This window comes from Hakea prostrata, chromosome 1 (genome assembly GCF_041222555.1).
Source record: "Hakea prostrata isolate BN-2017 chromosome 1, UWA_Hpros_2, whole genome shotgun sequence".
Classification (NCBI taxonomy): Eukaryota; Viridiplantae; Streptophyta; class Magnoliopsida; order Proteales; family Proteaceae; genus Hakea; species Hakea prostrata.
The window spans coordinates 28,269,771-28,288,425 of NC_142600.1; the positions used below are offsets into that span (position 1 = coordinate 28,269,771).

Consider the following 18,655-nt stretch of genomic DNA (forward strand, 5'->3'; position numbering starts at 1 on the left):
CACCTCAGATTTGCAAGCACAAAGTCCAGATGCTGCTGCAACCGTTTCTTAGAGAGATGATAATCAAGCAAGAATTGCAATAGAATTTGGCTGCACTTCTTACGGATTGGTTCTACCGTACTTGTTACCATCAGTTCAGAAACTTGAGTAACAAGATCATATATCTCATGGACAACCAGCTTCCTCCCAATGATTGCCTTCAAAAGTGAAAGGGCCAAAAAGGAAGGATTCCTTTCAAGATCAACAAACAGTGGAAATTGAACCAACATGTGTAGCTGAACACTGGAGAGCGTCATGCTAGTACTTTGCAGAAGCACCGTTAACAATCTTAGACAGGACTCAGTTAGAGGACTGCTACTATCTCCAGATTTCTGGGCAATGTCCAAAAGCAAGGTCTTGATATTGTCAGCTTGCGAGTCAAGGGATGGTAAAGGCAACCTAATCAATGGAGTAAGACACCTCAGCGCTCGAGACAAGATCTCTTCATACTTGGAACTCAGGCATTTACCGAGCAATTTCACAAATGGATCCAACAAGGATAGCAATTCTTCATCTTTCTTGTCAAGCTTCATGTTCTTCAAGCGATTTTGCAGTACTCCAAGTGCAAATATGGTAATAAGGTATGAATTTTGGGAGATATCAGCTATAAACCCTTCAGAGGAACTTTTGCTTCCAACCTCATTACCAAACTGTTTACTGGAATTGATTGCCGATGAATCTTTACCTAGCAGATTTTCTCCTCCAATCCCGTCTTCAATTAGGCCATACACAAATATAAATAGTTCAGTTTGCTCAACAGAGGGATTGCATTCAATTCCTTCAGCTATGTGATTTAACATTGTTTCAAGTTTTGCTTTCACTTTTGGAGTGAGATGCTTATGCAAGTGAGCTTTGACAGGTGAGAGCAGCTTCAAAGCATGAGTTTTGAATGTAATGTTCTGGGCAATCAGCTTCAGTGTTTCAAAGGATTTGCGCTTCCTTGTCTCTTTCATTTTTGAAGCAATCTTTTCAACTTCTTTTTCTTCAGCAACATCCCCAAGAATATCATTCTCTGCGACTGTCAGCAGCTCTTCAAAACAGTAGTCTAACTTTCCAATAACAGGACTAGAGAGACTTTTTGACAACAAAAAATTGAGTGTGTATCCCAATATATGGAGCTCATACCCTCTCTTCAGGGTAGCTCGCAAGACTTTCACTATGAACTGAAAATATTCCACTCCTAGTTCCTTGCAGCAGGCAGCCAATGCAGACCTTGCTTCATCTCGTATACTTTCCAAACGATTCTTCAGGAAGTTAGAAATACGATGAATGATGCTTGGAAGCTGAGATTCCAAGGTGTCCACCGGTAACAACTTTAATAACTTCAGTGCAATTAGGTTAATAGTAACATTGACTTTACCAGTATCAACATCCAGCAGTTTCTGTATCTTTGGAAGTACTGTTTTATGAAGACAAGACTGTATATCACTTGACCTAGTTGAGTCAGAACAGTATCCCATTCCAGTGATACCTGGATTTGAAACCTCAGACGCACTATGTTCTATCTTTTGGCTGTCACAGTTGTCTGAGAAATGAAATTGATCCAGAACGGAACATATTAGCCGTAATAAAGCCTTTTCCTTGTCTGGCTTCATGGTTATCTCCTTAAAGCATCTAAGTAAGAACTCATGGTATGAGTTCCATTGCATGTGTCCAGTAATAGAGGCAAGTGTCTCCACACATGCATTTCTGACATGTTCTCCTTTTCCATCTTGGACATCAAATAACATATTGAAGAAGAGTGGGAGAAAAATTTTATTTAAAATAATCTGCATGTTATAGAAAAAGTTTTTAGAAGGTTAGCTGGCAAATTTGGAGCCATTTAAATATAAAACGGGAAAAAGTTTTACCTCTGATACGTCTCCTGCCCTGATAACATTTCTAAAACGCACCAATGCTCTTGCTCTTCTATGTTTCTGAAAGAATGAACATAAATAAATCAATGGGCTAGGTTACAAAGTATCTTGTTGAATGCTCATCAAGACAGGATGTGACAAGACACGCACCTGCAAGTGAAGAATATTGTTGAAAAAATCTACTTCTGCATCTTCACTGCACAGAGATTTAAGCGAATTTAGAGCTGAGACTTCTGGAAGCTTCAAGACCATTTCTTGTAGCACAGCAATCCATTCCTGAAATCCATACACCCATTCAATACAGAGATCATGTTCTGTTCACTTTTTAGTCATAGACACCTTAAAATATTCTCTTGAGAATCAAATTACTGAATTCCAGGATAGTTAGTTACCCTTTGAATTGAAATTTCTTTGACCATTGCATCACCCATATGCTTCAAAATGAACTTCTTTACAATGCATTGAATTGATTCTTTAGTCCAACAAACATCAGAAGCAAGTGCTGCACCTGATTCAGGCTCTCCTTGCCAATTCTTATCCCCTGAGCATAAAACTTTGGAAGCAAATTGAATAAAAGAGAGCAATGACCTGGTTCCGCATTGCCTCAGGATCAGGTCTTCTGATGACATATCAAAGACACACTGTGACAAGATGACCATTGCATGTTCCTCTCTGACAATTTCAAAGTACTCAAGGTTGATCTTCTCATAAGCACTGACTCTAGTGTCATAATCAACTTCATCGATTTCTGAGTAAGACAGTGAATTCAATGCACGCACAATTTCTGCCTGTATCCCAGTCAGAAAGTATGAAGATTAAATACATTAAAAAACTTGCTAATTCAAAGATAATTCCTTTCTGCCAAATCTTAAGGAAAATAGGAACAGAAGAAGTGGTACCAGCGAGACTATAGAAGAATCATTCGCAGCAAGACCATCAAGAAGATTGCAAATTGACAGGCGTACATCCAGTCTAGCATATATAAGAAGTGAAGGGATAGCATTCAGAATTTTTCCTGTAGTTTCACTTCCTAACGCTGGTGCAATCCGATGAATGATTTCCAAACCATCCATATATTCATCTGCAAACAGAAAAATAATTATTAGTTAGGTATGTAAAGCAATCCAATGGCAATCATTATAGGAAAATCTAAGAAATGCTTGTCACCAAATTTTTGTGTCTTTCTCGCCAAGAAAGGAAGCAAAATATCAAGGAATGGCTTTGCTTTCAAAGGATCCTTAATATATTTTGAAAGTAGTTTGAAAATCTGAAGCTCCCTTTTTCCAGGACACTTGAAGAGTCTCCTACAACAGTTAAAACAAAAATGTTAGCTGGTGTGCTCACTCTAGCATAAAATAAACAAGGAACTCAGCCTTATCCCAAGTTCCCAACCCAATGGGAACAGCTACATTATCCCAAACAAAACAAGGTATGAACAGAAAATAATAAAAAACAAGGAGTAAGAGAAGAAAAACAAAAAAGAAAATTACAAAGCCAAAATTGAGAATAAAAAGGAAATAAAAGATGGAAGACAAAGCAACAGGAGAATCTCATTTAGATGGGATCTGCTAGCAAGATTCTCCAAGCTCTAGCTACAATACTGACAAAGGTAATGACCACGAAGGACTCAGAGCATTAACTTCATCTTTCCTCCTTGGGGTTTTGACAAACAAGCCCCTAGATTGAGGACTTCATCCCCACCAGTCCTTCCATACAGTCCATACAAGACTTACTGTCTTGGAGCAGTACTAGCAGCAAGGTGTCTACTACTTCCTCCCCACAACAAGATGCAAGGGCGAGTTCACACCAGGGATTTCCAACGCATCAAACCGAGGGCATTCCATCAGCACATTCATCAAGAGATGAATGCTTTCAAGAAGGAGAGAACTGATGTGAACATGAAATTGTCCCTTGCCCAAAACCCTTAATGGGGCCCACAAGATGCACCTAAGAAGTCTCCCTAGGCTAGGCAAAACCTCTAGGAGGGATACTTTGGGCATTTTAAGCCCTATTTAGTTGCTCTAATTTAATTCCAGTTTAATTCTAGAGTCAAATTGGTTAAGACTTAATTTGAGTGAATAGTTGAGTTAGTATTTGAGTCCTTAGTTCTTTCAAAGTCTAGTACATGTGATAATTAGAGTCTTAATTAAATAGAATTAGCATGTGCTTGTTAGAGTTTTTAAGTTATTTCAACATGTGTCCATTAGGAAACCTTAGATGCCTTAATATTTATTCAAATGATCAAGATTATGTGGTCGGATCCTAATCCATAAAAGAACCCACTTTGTGTTAAGTTTTTTTAGTAGGCTATAAATTAAGGCCTACTCTTTCTTTGTAAGTTTAAGTCTGATTATTTGAATAGTTTGGAGGACCATGGCGCCTTTAAGGGGGCTATGGCGGATCTTGAGAAAGCACTCTTCTTCAATAATCAGCAACCCATCTAGCACTCTTCTTCAACAAATTCCAGCAGCCATTGATAGCAACAACAGCCCTAATCAAGTACAGCAGATCCACCTTCCCTTGTCTCCCAACCCCACTACAAACCCTAGGCAGCCCCTTCCCCCCCCTGCAATTACAGCAGGCCCCCTACCCCTTCCCAGACCCCTAGACCCCTGCAAGTACACCTCTGTCCTTCCCTTGTTTCTTCACACCTCCAAAGTCGCCTCTCCCCTGCTGCTGCATCACAGCAGCATCCCCACCCCCACAACTCTCTCAGCCCCGACCCTCATGACCGTCCCCAACCCATCTCCCACATTCCCTAGAGCTTGCAATAGCCCCCACGCCCTCCCCACTCTCTCGGACTCTTTCCCTCCCCTCTCTGACTTGCGGCAGTAGAAAAACAGAAGAAAAAAAAAAAGAAGAAAATACAAAAGAAAAGAAAGAGAATAAAAAAAAGAAAGACAGAAAGAAGGAAGAAACAAGAGAAGTTGCCCAAGACCTTCAATTCCTTATCCCATCCCACCCCATGAATTAAATTATTTTCCCTCCAAGGTTCCAAGAACCAACCCATAGTGGTTCAGATTATTCCCCATCAGCCCCTGGGTGATTTTGGATATCTCAAAATCATCCCATAAGGATTTGAGCAAAACCCTAATCACCCAAGACCCAACTCATACAAAATTAGTTAATTCCTAACTAGCCTCTTGGATCTTCCCATAAATTCTTAGACATCTCATAAATTCCCATAATATGTTACAATTATTTACTGGAAGATTCTGGGTGAATCCTGAACTACAATTGGGTTCACATCACCATTTCCATCTTACTCCTGTTTAGGGGACTTGTTTCTAGCATTCCAACCATCCCCCGTCTCCCAAAAGAAGAAACTGAATACAACTGTAGTGAGATGAACAAGTCATAAATCATTACTCAGGCATAATGATACTAATTCTAAATCATTAACTGGGCAAAATAGAAAAGATCCATGATGCTGAAAAAAAGGAAGTACTGATTCTGAAAGCAAATGCGGTTTGCAATAAGTATATGCTACTTAAATTTGTGAAGGAAAAAAAATCCACCTCCTTTGCTCATAGGCAGATAAACTAAATGAACCGGGCACAAACCACAAATAGGTAGACAGATGTTATGGCTCTAGATAGCACAAAGAGGTAAGAGATGTTATGGCTCCATTTGCTTCTGGATAAAAAGGGGCATAACAGGAAAATTAACCAGTAAAATCCAAAATTTTGAATTGATTTTAATGGGATATTTTCCTCTTACAATGCTTTTACTTGGAAACAAATGGAGCCTACGCTATTTAACACCACAGAACTTTTACTTGGAAAAAAATATGGAACTTATGCTATTTAACACCAAGAAAAATGCATGGAAACACACTATTAGAAGAACAACCTTCTTGTTCCATTATGGCGCTGAAAAAGATGGTGCAAACTGAAGATGAGTGCTTCAAGGTTCGGGAGCAGCACCCTTTTTACCGAGGAATCTTCATTACTACCCAACTCATTATCAAGATTCAGAAGGTTCTCAATGAAGCTAAGAACACATGTTATAATAGCATAAGATGCTGTCTTGACAGTAAGAATCGAAAATATTGTTGGGACAAGACTCTCCTCCCTATATAGGAGTGAAACAAGAGTGCTGCTTTTACTCATAGCAACAAAGCATGAGAACAATGCACTTGGCCTCTCACTACTAGAACCTTCTTGCTTGAAACCATCAATCAAAGGTTTGACCGCTGTGAAGAAAATCTCCCAGAACTCACTGCCAAAATCGTGATCCCCATATTTATTCAGAGTGAATGAAATAATCTTTAGGCATAAAGATCTTACATCCTTAAATTGCTCCATGGCTGTACGAGTCTGCACAAAGAAACAAAGACTATGTGAAGACTATGTTAGAAAGTAATAATTCTCCTCAGCAATGCAATTATGTTCATGAGAAGACAGCCTGCTTGCTCAAAAAGCATAGTACATTTTAATTCTTCCCATAGTAGGTCTATTTAAGAAGAAGATTATGCATGCTGAGAAATCTATCCAAGTCTATACAAGGGACTCCTTCAATGGTTAACATGAGGCAACAAATCGAGAGAGAATCTTCAAGTTTCAAACAAGGGCATTTTCAGCATGTCACGGAAAAAAAGGATTCAAAAGGAGACAAATTTATATATAGAACCAAAGACGAGATAATAAAATTGTAATTAGTCCACTTTATAACTTTACTTATAAATTTCCTAACTTTTGCAAAGCCAACAAATATCCAAGAGAATCAAATTAATAATTTTCAGGTACTAAGCTCATTAGAGAATCAGCATAGATGAAGTCTTACCATAACTGTATTGACAGCTTCACCAACTGTCTCATCAATAGAATGATCATTTTCGAGAGAGGACTCGGTATAGGCTACAAGATTCGACGTGCAGCTCCCCAAAATCCGGACAACACAACCCATCAATAAACTAAGAAACGGTCCAACATGCAATTCATCAAAGACCTTAACAATATCTTCAATGACATGCAAAAACCCATATCTCTTCTTCCAAGAAAATTTTGCCATGTTATCTGCAGTGAAACACTCTAAAAGATTGGATTCTTGTAACCTGTCCATGGAAATTTTCTGGCTCCAAAACAGAGGAATTATATCCTTATTCCCTTCAGGAAGAGGCCGTAAAGGCTTGACTAGAAGGGTGAACAATGGTGGAAGCTCATCAACATCAAGTTGTGCCAGGAAACTAAGTACTGCCCTTCGATGTTGTATACTTGCATTCTGAAAAACAAAGTAGCTCAGAAAAGTTCAGGATCCTAATACCCTAAAACAAATATGTTCAGCAACAATTCCATAATTCCCTAAATAATGAGGAAGGAAAAGCCACAGATTATTAATAAACTATACCTTCCGTGAGGCTAGTGTCTTCAATTTTCTGACTTTAGGTATCAGTAGTCGGATAACTAAAGGTATTAGATCCACTCTATGCTGTTCTTGAATACCATGAGAATCTCTAGACAAACTCCATGTAGCAAGCTCTTCCCTTAAATTTTTTGAAGCAATCAGATTTTTCAGATGCTGATCATATGGGAGCAAAAAAGCATCTTTCCAATTCAATAGACAGTCAAGAACCTTCATCTGAATGTCGGAATCGTTTTCATCAAGAAGCCTAGAAAAACCATCAGTAAATTCAAAGGATTATTATGGAAAGAACTAGTAACATGGCATTTCCAGTTTTCAATGGGAACAGCTGAAAGGGAATGGCAGAAAGAGTAATATGTACCCCAAACCTATTTACTAAGATATGACGAAGAAAATCATAAAGGGTATACAAATTGATAAACTGGAATATCCATGTACCACAAACCTATTTACTAAGACATCATGAAGAACATCACTGCGATACAAAGATCTAGCATTCCGCATCAGCTTCAACAAGTTCAACCATTCTTTGAGAACTTCTGCCCATTCTTTGCCTTTACAAGCATGTGAGATGAAAGAACCAACACTGCAACCCCACGTACATGGATGTCAAAATTGTCAGTTGCCAATAAGTATGCACATAAAAATGAAACAAACTATAATTCAAAGGCATAAGAATTAGTGAGCACACACCTATCAAAATTATCATTGCTATAGCCCAAAAACTTAAAAAATAAAGGAATAAGTTGTCGAGACCGAGACTCCGCAATAGCTGAAACTTTTTGGAGTGACTTGAGCAACAAAGTTAATATGGTCGTGCAAGGTGTGCTATCAGAGTCGGGCATAACAAAGGAATTGAAGCAATCAAGCATATCTGCAGAACAGATTCAAAATAAATTAGTCTCAATGAAATAATCATATGATCATTAGTTCACGCAGATTTTATTTAATAATAAATAGGTTAATACTAAAACACACTCTTATTTCTCATGATCTTTTCTTTTGTTAACCCTCTTCTGTAGAGAAGTATCTCGTTTTAAGAACCTAGGGGTACTTAATAAAAAAAATAAAAAGAAGAAGAAGAAGAAAGAAAGAAAAAGAAAGAAAAAAAAGAATGAAAGAAAGGAAGAAGAAGAAATAGCCAAAGTAAATACAACATAATGTGAAAGTTAACAAAAACAGAGCCCTCCAGTTGAATCAATCATATCTTTCAACTTGGACAGGATACACAATCGTGGATGAGCCAAGATGTAATTTTCCATATTGTAAAACCATCAAGAGCTGGCTTCTTGATAGAGAGAAAGTAGCCTAGCCTCCATAGTGTCTCAAAAAACAAAATGGGAAAAATAAATATATATAAGAGAAAGGCATTCAACAGAATTGCAACTAAAAGGAAGAAAAGGAAAGAGATGCTCCTTCCCCACCTCCCCCTAGGTTTTTAACCAGAATGGTTACTAAAATAGGTAAAAATGTTCCTACCTTTTGACTTGCCAGAAGACTCAGTGGCTGCTCTCTCAAGCACATCATGAGGGCTGAGAAACCCCAACTGACACTCTCCAAGATAACAAACGAACCTGTCCCATACAAGCCTCATATATTTCTTGATTAGAAGGGCAAGGCACTCCATTGCAGGCTCCCATATATGGCTAAAACGGTTATGAAAGATGCCAATAATCCCATTCAATAAAAGGGGCACATATTCTTCAGAGATTCTATCAGAAGATAGGCACATCTGTATTCTAGATAACAACACAATAACTCTTCTGCTTGAGGAAATTGATATAGGAGTTGCCTCAATTGAAAGGAGAAGCTGAAGAACCTGCCATTTTTCAATTTGGATGGGGAAAGGAATACATAAATTCAGACCAACATCAACAAGCAAAGGAAACAAATCAGAAAAGGGCAGAAGAACAAACAAACATACATTACTGCACTTTGTAACATCATAGCCAGACTGAGAACCTTCAATTTTCAACTTTTTGTGAGCAGGCTGATCATTGATTGAAAATTGACTGTCCAGAGATTCATAGTGACTCAATATTCTTAGAGTTGAAATTCGAACTTCCTTATCTGAATGGCACAAGTTCTCAGCAAATATGTTGATAGCATCGATAGCTCTCTCAGCAGAAAGTTCAGGATGAAATATTTTGTTTGAATCTGCTTGACATGGCAGCCTACACAACAGGAAATTACAGGATCAATCAAACTGCAGATCACTTTACATGAGTCTTTTTTTTTTTTGGTCAACATGATATAATCATGAAAACTGAAATGTTGGAAATGAGAAAGGTCAAAAGAGAGAGAGAGAGAGAAGAAGAAGAAGAAGAAGAAGAAGAAGAAGAAAAAAAGATAGCTTTTAGTGCATCTATTGCCTTACCCATATACAGAATCCATAAAATCAGCAACAGCAGATAACACTTGGAAACACAACCTATATCTTTTTGCAAAAAGTAAGCATTTTCCTGTTTCAGCATGTGCTGACTTACTGCCCAAAAGTAACTTATAATAGGAAGCTAAGGCGGCACCAACTAGGACATGCCAAATGTGTTTTGGAACACCTGCAATGCTGTCTGAAAGAACGTCAACCAAATTAGGTGGCACAAAGCACAAAAAAAAAGAAGAAAAACATTAAAAGCAGGTAGCAGATTTTCTATTTTAAACTATCAATACTATAATGAATCATAGCCATTATCGAGTACATTAACCATGAATAAGGCTACCAACTATAAAGAGAGAGGGAGCGGAAGGTATGATCAACTCAGACCAATGGATGTTCTGGTTGAGGAGATCTCTCACAGAAAACAACAAATAAAGGGCCCCAACCACATATTGTGCATCATGTTTTTCGCTGCATTGTACTGGTGATCCAAAGCCAACAGCTTTACCAGATTTCTTTGTACACAGAATGACATAATCAGAATCATATCTTACCAGATTCAACTGTCAAAAGCTGATCAAGCGCATCTATTAAACCCACTACTAAGGATGCGTCTTCATTGACAACGGTAAAATCAGGGTAGCATCTCAGGGTTCCCCATAATGCAGCTAACTCATACTCATGGAATTGACTTGGCGAATCCCCACAAGCAAGATCATTTATCTTGTTGATCCAATCACAGATATTCTTCTGCAAGTATGTGCGCACCTTCAGAGACTCCTTGTCAAAAATTACACCTAAAGATTCAGAAGACTGCAGTCTTGCTTTAAGTCTCTCAACAAACCGGAGCATCAAATACAAAACTTCAAGTGGATAAGCTTCAGTCATATCACTCAAAGCACTGGTACATTAAAAAATTAAAAGAATATATAAGAACCCAAACAATCAGAAAGGTATTTCTACAATAACCATTTGAGCAATAAAAATAACCCTGATGGTACCTCAGAATACAACTTCCAAAGGGATATGTTACACAAGGATCTTTGCAAAGCAGTTCTCCAATGAAGTCCAGCAAACTGAAAAATCCAACACATAAAACAATAAATTAAACTACCAAAGGAACAGACACAGGGTCACTACTCAACTGACCCAACGACCTGCCTTTATTTTATTCACTTTGGCATTAAGTACCAATTTACACAAGTGGTCTAGTTTTTTGAACTGTTCAGGTTGGTCAGCCTCAAGAAACTCTACTTGAAATGGATAACATCCAAACCCTACCTAGATAAACAATGATGATGACTCGGTCTAAAGGCATTACCTCATGTTTCTCAACTCAAAAACAGGAGCCCATTGCAACAGCACACCCGACATGGCTGTCTCATCGTTACAATTGTGGATCACATCAAGAAGGCCTAGCATTAACTGCAGAACCCTATCAGTAATTTCACCAGAAGTCACTTCTATCTTCACACCATCTGAAGGCACCACATATGTCTTCACAAGTAATTCCACAAGTTCAAGCATTTGTTTGTAGTCTATGACATGTTGCAAAATTGTATCAAGCACAATTAGAGGTGAAAATATGAATTACGACAAATAAATCACACGCAACATGAGAAATACGATAAAATGGAGAACAGATATGCCATTACTGATATATAGGCACTCACCCAAAATTTTGCATCCATGAACAAACTCGACAGTTAAGTTTAGTAGGTGCAAGAGGTAACCCAGGTGCTTGTTAGATTCATCACTGAGACAGCCATATAGCTTATTCAATAAGCAACTGAAGATCAAGTTCAACTCTTTGGGTTGGAGATCCTCAGCTAACCTCCCCAAGGAAGCACTTAAAACCACAAGAATAGTGTCGGAACCTGCAAAGCAACCAGGTTCAGGATTGTAAATGAGAAACGTCCACCTAAAAGAGCAAAATAGGTATAATAGCAGTTGAGGCAAATCATTCATGAACTAACAGATCAAATAAGGTTTCTCTTCATATTTATAATTTTCAAAAACAAACAACAAAGTGATCATGTTATTTTGTTCAGTATCAAAATATTAAAAGTATCCACCCACAATCGCAAACAGTCCACCACGTGATTCTTCTTCCCACAATGCATATAAAAGTAAAGCATCCCAACTGAATCTTCTCTAACCCCTCCAACAATATTGTTTTACGGATGAAACAAAGTGGGGATAAACAATGGGTAGATGAAACAAAGTGGGGATAAACAATGGGTAAATGATGTGTAATTTTAGTCATAATGAGGTGGTCAAAATTGAGGAAAAAGAGATCCCACAAAGTGAATACTTTAGAAGTTTGGGGTCAAAGGTGACATTAAAGTGGAGAGGGGCATCCTGAGTGTTGTGTGATCCACATAGGTCCTTAAAGCTCAGACACAAATTCTATGGGACTGCTGTGAGGCCGGGTAAGATGTATGTGGAACTTCAGGCAGTTAAGAAGTGTCATGTAGAAAAGTTGTGTAACAGAGATGAGGAATGCAAAGACGGAGTGCGGCAAAAGCAACACTAGGAAGCATAAAGTGAGGAATGCATGAGTTAGAGCTGATCCAGGACAAAGAGTTGCACCAAGAAATTGCAAGCTTCATAAAGCTCGTCTAAGGTGGTCTTGCCATTTCTGACAAATCCCTATGGATGCCTCAGTAATGAAAAGTGATCTGATTCCGATTAAAGAAGCCAAAAGAACTAGAGAAAGACCTAAAATGACCATCAGGGAAGTTGTGAGAAATGGCACACTGAGCCTCACAGTTGTCCCGACTCCGGGTACACCCTGATAAGCCAACTGGAGGGCAAGCATTCATGTAACTGATAGCATTTAGATAAGGTTTCTGGATCCACTGGGCTGCACTCCTTTCCCTAACCCTTCTATCTTCCCCATTATTTCCTATTACGTATTGCCTATACTAATTATTTTTCTGGTTGGTTTTCACATTCATGTAGCCAACTGGCCCTACCCACTTAAGTTGAGATAAGGTTGAATTTGTTGTTGTTGTTGTTGTTGCCATAATGGTACTCGTGTCAATGAAGTTAAACCAGAAATCTCACAAAGGATGAAAACTAACAATCACCTGCCCAAACAGTAAATAGCCAAAAGGAATATAATTGATATAACAGAGAATAAAGAAAGATGGAAGTTATTGATGGCCACAGCAGGAGAGAGAAAAGTTTGCTGGAAATTTTGATAGAAGCACAAAGTGAGGATCTTCTAGAATTAGGATCCATATCTATCACATAAGAATAGAAAGAAAACAAAAGAGAAACAGCTACTTCATAAAGTCCAAGTTTCAGCCTCACTGGTTGCAGGACTGAGATTCTCTCTACTTATGTTTCTGCCATATAATGATTGAATTTTAGTTCTGGTTTTTGATTCCCACAGAGGTTTTTTACTACTTGTCATTTCAGTCGAACAAACCTTGTATATCTATCCAAGATTTGGAAGTTTACTTGGAAACTTACAATCTGACTCTCCCTGTCTCCTCCCCTTTCTCTCTTGATCTTAGTCCAGGTCTCAATCTCAAGCCTAGTTTCAACTGAAACCTGTAAGGTTTTGTAGTTGGTTTTGAGGTCCAGATGACCAAATTAGGCCCCAAAACTTCTAGAAATCCTACTACAGGCGACATGGACAAGGGACAAGGCGCCCCACTAGGTACCAAAGCCGCTTAAGGGGACAAAGGAGCTTGAATGCCTAAGGAAAGCCTTAATAACTATGATCTTCATCCGCATCTCCCATCAGTAGCAATTTACATGATCCAAAATAACATCCACCAATCACTTTTTGTCTCTTCCCTATTTCAGTTCATTATATTTGAAAATTTACATATTAATGACTGATTTGAACTCTGGAAATTAGTCATTGAAATATTGCAATCATCATATTAAATCATGATATAGATATCAAATCTGCCCATAAATTGCATCATCTCATTGGCATCTCTATTATTCAATTAGTGGGCCCATTGCTTGCCACACAATCTGCATCACTAGGCCTTAGTAGTTATGTACATATTTAAGAATTGAACCAATATTAAGATTCTTCTTTGCTGATAATGTGATAAACTTTTTTGTCGTCAAAGCCAGAAGGCCTCAAACAAAAGAGTCACACTCGCATTCTAGAGAATAGAGATTACATACAACTAGAACCATTTTGGACAGAAATTTTACTCACACTGCTTCTTAGATATTCAATTGACTCCTATCTACCAAAACTTCTACGTCCCATTCAACCCAAAAGTGTTGGCGGCTTGGCGCCTGTTCATTATGTTCATTATCATCCTCCACTGGCCAGGGGTTTTATATCCATGGATACTACTCTACGATTAGCTTTCTTTTTTAGTTGAATGCCAAGACTGCGCTTGCTGAAGCGAAGAGATGAAGAAATGCCTTTTTTGCCCCTCTTCCATCAGCCCCATATCTGCCCTGTGTTGGACGTAGAATACAAGGTTATGGTACCATGAATATTAAGAAAAAAGTAGAACCATACTCTGAACCTACTCATACTGGTGTTCTATGAAATAACTTTTCAAATCCCTTTGAAATACGTACTCATGCATCATCTTCTAATCTTGGTCACAAGGATGATTACTCTGAAGCTGCACTGCCCAACCTGCCCCAAGCCGCTCCATGCTTTGGCATGGAGATGGCAGCCTAATTATAAATCAATCAAGGTTCAATCATAGATCCAAACTGAACCATTATAGTCACTATTCGCTAATTAACCTGATCAAAAGTACTTAGTATTCTATATTTAGAAAGTGTGACCTAGAGCTAACAGTTCTTTTTTTTGGGTGCCTTAGAAACAGGTTTCTAATAAAACAACATTTTCACTGTCAGCAAAAATTTATATAAAAATATACAAAAATCCGTAATAAATTTATGTTTAATTTTTTTTCCCTTAAACAAAAATAGGAGCAACTCAGAGAACGAGGATGCCACCATTACAGGGTCTGGAGGGGTGATGTACGCAGCCTTACCCCTGCTTCATAGCCTTGCAGGAGAGGCTACTAAATCCAAATCTTCCACAACCAAAAGGTTGCAATAGATGAATCACTCATCATAAATTTATATCTAGTTGAATATTTCTTAAAATTTGATAGAAGTCACTAAACAGGTCAACTAGCATACCTGTAAATTTTTGAACAATATGAGATGCAATATTTAAAATTGACACATTCTGGGTAACTTTTATCATTCGGCATCCAGCCTAAACCAGCAAACCCACAAATCAGAGCATGTATGAACTAAGGCATGCCCTTCCCATCCCTTTAAATAATAAGGCAAGTTCAAGCAAGGCAATCCAAACTCCAGATGCTAATTTCGCTGTATAATTACAATATGATCTTTATCTAAATAGCATATAATTTTTCTGCCTAACAAATTATTTTTTTCTAAATGAAAGAAAAAGTTTACAGTCTCACCAAAAAAAATAAAGAAGCCCAAATGTAAAAGGTGATTCAGAATGTCAAACACCTCAATACAAGTAAAGAAAAAAGCAGAGACCATAAGCCAATTATTTTAATGTTCCATTGGAAAGTAGAACTAAAGAGGCACTTGAGCATAAACAACAAAGAGAAAAATCAATGGACAATTGGATTTCTGTGGAGAAGAAGAGCTTGCCTTGAGTAAACTTATCACCAATGGTGAAAGTTGATTTATGAAACAAAAACATAAGTACTTTCTCTGCCCTTGAATGAAGCCTTGATGGTGTCCCTCTCATTATATAAAACAGTAATGCACTAGCCCCAGATTTTCTTGAACCTGTCGGTTTCTTTACAATTTCATATATGATCTGCCTAATACCTGTATAATTTAGCAATCAGTATTCAGTATTACTTTTTTGCTTTCTAAAAATATGTTTGAAATGCATTTAAACAGTAGTGCAATCACAGAACTATGCAACAAGCAGTGACACCAAAAGGTTCAAATGGAAAGTCAAGGGATTCTATCAGTACAAAGCATTGTAAAAAAAATTCTATGATGTATGCCAGATAGGTATACATATTCTTCTAAATGTGCTTAGAACATCAGTTCCAGGAGCACAACTCAGGAAAAAGTGTGCGCAGAACCAGCTACACAAATAGCACGTGCATGCATGGTTCCAAAAAAAAATCTAGAGAAACACAGAAAATGCTCATATTGTAGAATAATTACTACAGGAAGAATATGAGCTTCAACAGCCCACCAAAATTAAAATATCTAAAAATTATTACATATTTAAGCAGATTTTACATACACCGCTCAAAGATATATCAGGTGATCTAACCAAATTACATGGAATTGAAGGAAACTGGTGGGCACAGAGCAGATGGTCGAATGAATACAGCATTATGAATGATTATGTCTAAAGTAAAACTAGAAAATAAACGGCATCATGACAGTATTAATCATTTTAAGAAAAATAATAATTCAACAAGATCGCACAACAAAAGTTTAACAATAATAGTAATTACTAATAGGGGGTTAGAAACAGCATATCAAAGGTTTTACAAAGTCTAGACCAATTGAAGAACCTACTCGACGTAGCAGTGGTTAAAAGAAGGAATGCGAGGCTTTCACCTTAGAAAGAAAAAGGCACACACAGAAGCCCTCAAAAGAGTAGGTACTACAGAATACAATCATCCATGGTATTTCTCTTTTCTTTCTTTCTTTCTTTTTTGTTTCTTTATTTTATTTTATTTTTGGGTTTTTGTTTGGGGCGGGGGTCCCAAGGATCTTAGGCTGGTGGGTTATCATGTGAATCATACGGAAAGAATGACTAGTTGGTGTATACAACTTCAGAATCCCAGCTTCTGAAAGATCTTTGGAAGACAGCTTATCCACCCTCATGTTTACATATAATTTAGAACAAGCATAACCATTCGATTAAGAGCTGACAAACTATTACACAGATCTCCATCTTCCACATGCACAAGGTGGCTGAAAAGAGATTATGAGCAATAGTGCTTCAGTTGCGAGAAGAATACAAGATTGAAGAGGGAATCAGCTCCACAGTGGATTGATTAAAATAAAATGATAACAGCCATGGCAGGGAACTGTACTCTGAAATTGGAAGAGGAAAGCTGATGCAAACATTACACCCACCCTCCTTTTTTTGGTTGTGTGAAATGCAAAGCCAGGGTAATATAACCCTCATTAGGAATTACTGGACCCACCCAAAAGATAAGCCACACACATGGCAACAGTTGTGGCAATATTTTAATAATGGACAAATCAGACAGCTAGGAATAATGCAATAGAATAAGGACAAACACTGAATTTGTATCCCCAAGTCAAGGCATCGAAACAGCCTCTAAGCAAAATTTGCTGGTGTTCGCCCTTTTAATTAGGACAAATACAGAATTAACCTAAAAAAGGAGAGGATAGTTCAGTAAAGTAATGAAGACAAAAAAACAGAATTAAAGATTATGAATCAGAGGTTATGGAGTAGAATATGAGACAAGGCTTAGGTAAATACTAGGATTTCTTCTCTTCTCCAACATTATGACAACAGAAACAGAACCAGCTGAAGACTGATGGCTATCAGACAAAGCAGCGGCGGCGGCCGGGGGGAGGGGAGGGGGGTTTGGGGGGGTGGAAGAGGCCCCAAACTAACAGAATTCCAGTTTCACAGCCCCTTGCTTTGCCTTGGCGTGAATAATACTAAAAGGTTTTGTAGCGCATGAGACCAAATCATATGAAGACTAGAAGGGTCAATTTTATCCATGCACAGAGATTTAGAAGGCTTTAGTTTCTAATTTTTCTATGTAACAAGTAGGCTTAAGTTTCTATTTTCTAAGTTCAAAATATAAAATCAAACAAGGATAATTATTGTTGCCCCCTTGTACTATAGCTTAAGTACTGCTTCATCCCCAATACTTTTTGAAATTACTACTCCAACCTTGGACTTTACTTGTATTTACTGTTGCCTCCCTACTATTAAACTCTATTAGTTAAGTGATGACATGGCAGTTTTTATTTATCTAAAAATTCCAAAATAACCCTAAGGTTTTTGTATTACTTATTTACCCTTTACATTAAACTACACTACTACCCATAGTAATTAGGGAAAAGGGTTAATCCTAATTAAACGATTTTCTTCTCTAATCAAAATAAAGAGAGAAAAGAAAAGAGGGGAAAAAACTCATCGTCTTCTCTTACCCTACCAAGAAAAAAGGGGGGGGGCATTTTCTTCCTCTTCCTCTCAACGACACCCAACCCAACTCCTTCCTCTCACTAGACAAAACCCAAAACCGAGACTCAAAATATAAGGTAATAAAAAAAATGGTAACTCCTTATTTTTTAGCTTTTATATATTTACTTTTCAATTTGGTGTTATTTATTAGTTTTTATTATTTACTTTTCAAATTGATAACATCAATTTTAGGAAGTTCCTACTTCCAATGGGTTTTTATTTATTTATTGTGCAATGTGATGTTATCAATCTTAGGCAGTTCCTACTGTGAATATGGTTCCTTTTTTCTTTTCTTTTCTTCTCTTCTTCTTCTTCTTTTTGGGAGTCCAAAATGATGAGAATACAACTGTAAAATTGGTATTTCATCTGATTTTTTTTCTCTAAATGAGGATAATATTGTCTAGTGGCTTCTTAATTATAGAAGGGCGGGCACAATAGACATTAAACATTCAACAGTAACGGTCTCTTAACAGTGTTAGAACTGAGGAGGCAGCAGTAATTTCATAAAAAGTAAGGTCCTTTTAGTAATTAGGCTATAGTACATGGGGGCAACAGTAATTATCCCAATCAAATAATTCATGTTTCACACAATCACACCTACAATATACTTCTGCCATGAAGATATGACACCATAGTGTGTGCGTGCACGTGTCATGTGTGAAGGGGGATGGGGAAGAGGCCCCAAAATAACAAAGTTCACGGCCCCTTGTTTTGCCTTGGTGTGAATGATACTAAAAGGTTTTGTAGCGCATGAGACCAAATCATATGAAGACTAGAAGGGTCAATTTTATCCATGCATGGAGATTTAGGAGGGTTTAGTTTATAATT

At 37.6% G+C, this 18,655-nt stretch overlaps 1 protein-coding gene across 4 annotated transcripts in view; it reads right to left on the minus strand.

Moving 5' to 3' along the window:
• The window catches only part of LOC149028609 (ARM repeat superfamily protein), a 45,798-nt gene that overhangs the window by 14,307 nt on the left and 12,836 nt on the right, over positions 1-18,655 (minus strand). For all 4 annotated transcript variants that reach the window (XM_089138130.1, XM_089138139.1, XM_089138120.1 and 1 more), the window contains 19 exons: positions 15,274-15,456; positions 11,310-11,513; positions 10,958-11,174; positions 10,638-10,712; positions 10,191-10,537; positions 9,637-9,829; positions 9,184-9,433; positions 8,739-9,078; positions 7,953-8,133; positions 7,705-7,845; positions 7,245-7,506; positions 6,681-7,118; positions 5,748-6,214; positions 3,063-3,199; positions 2,795-2,976; positions 2,288-2,683; positions 2,046-2,171; positions 1,890-1,955; positions 4-1,808 (listed from right to left, as the gene is read on the minus strand). In XM_089138130.1, coding sequence (XP_088994256.1) covers positions 4-1,808; positions 1,890-1,955; positions 2,046-2,171; positions 2,288-2,683; positions 2,795-2,976; positions 3,063-3,199; positions 5,748-6,214; positions 6,681-7,118; positions 7,245-7,506; positions 7,705-7,845; positions 7,953-8,133; positions 8,739-9,078; positions 9,184-9,433; positions 9,637-9,829; positions 10,191-10,537; positions 10,638-10,712; positions 10,958-11,174; positions 11,310-11,513; positions 15,274-15,456 — 6,010 coding nt within the window. The remainder of the gene's footprint in view (positions 1-3; positions 1,809-1,889; positions 1,956-2,045; positions 2,172-2,287; positions 2,684-2,794; positions 2,977-3,062; positions 3,200-5,747; positions 6,215-6,680; positions 7,119-7,244; positions 7,507-7,704; positions 7,846-7,952; positions 8,134-8,738; positions 9,079-9,183; positions 9,434-9,636; positions 9,830-10,190; positions 10,538-10,637; positions 10,713-10,957; positions 11,175-11,309; positions 11,514-15,273; positions 15,457-18,655) is intronic.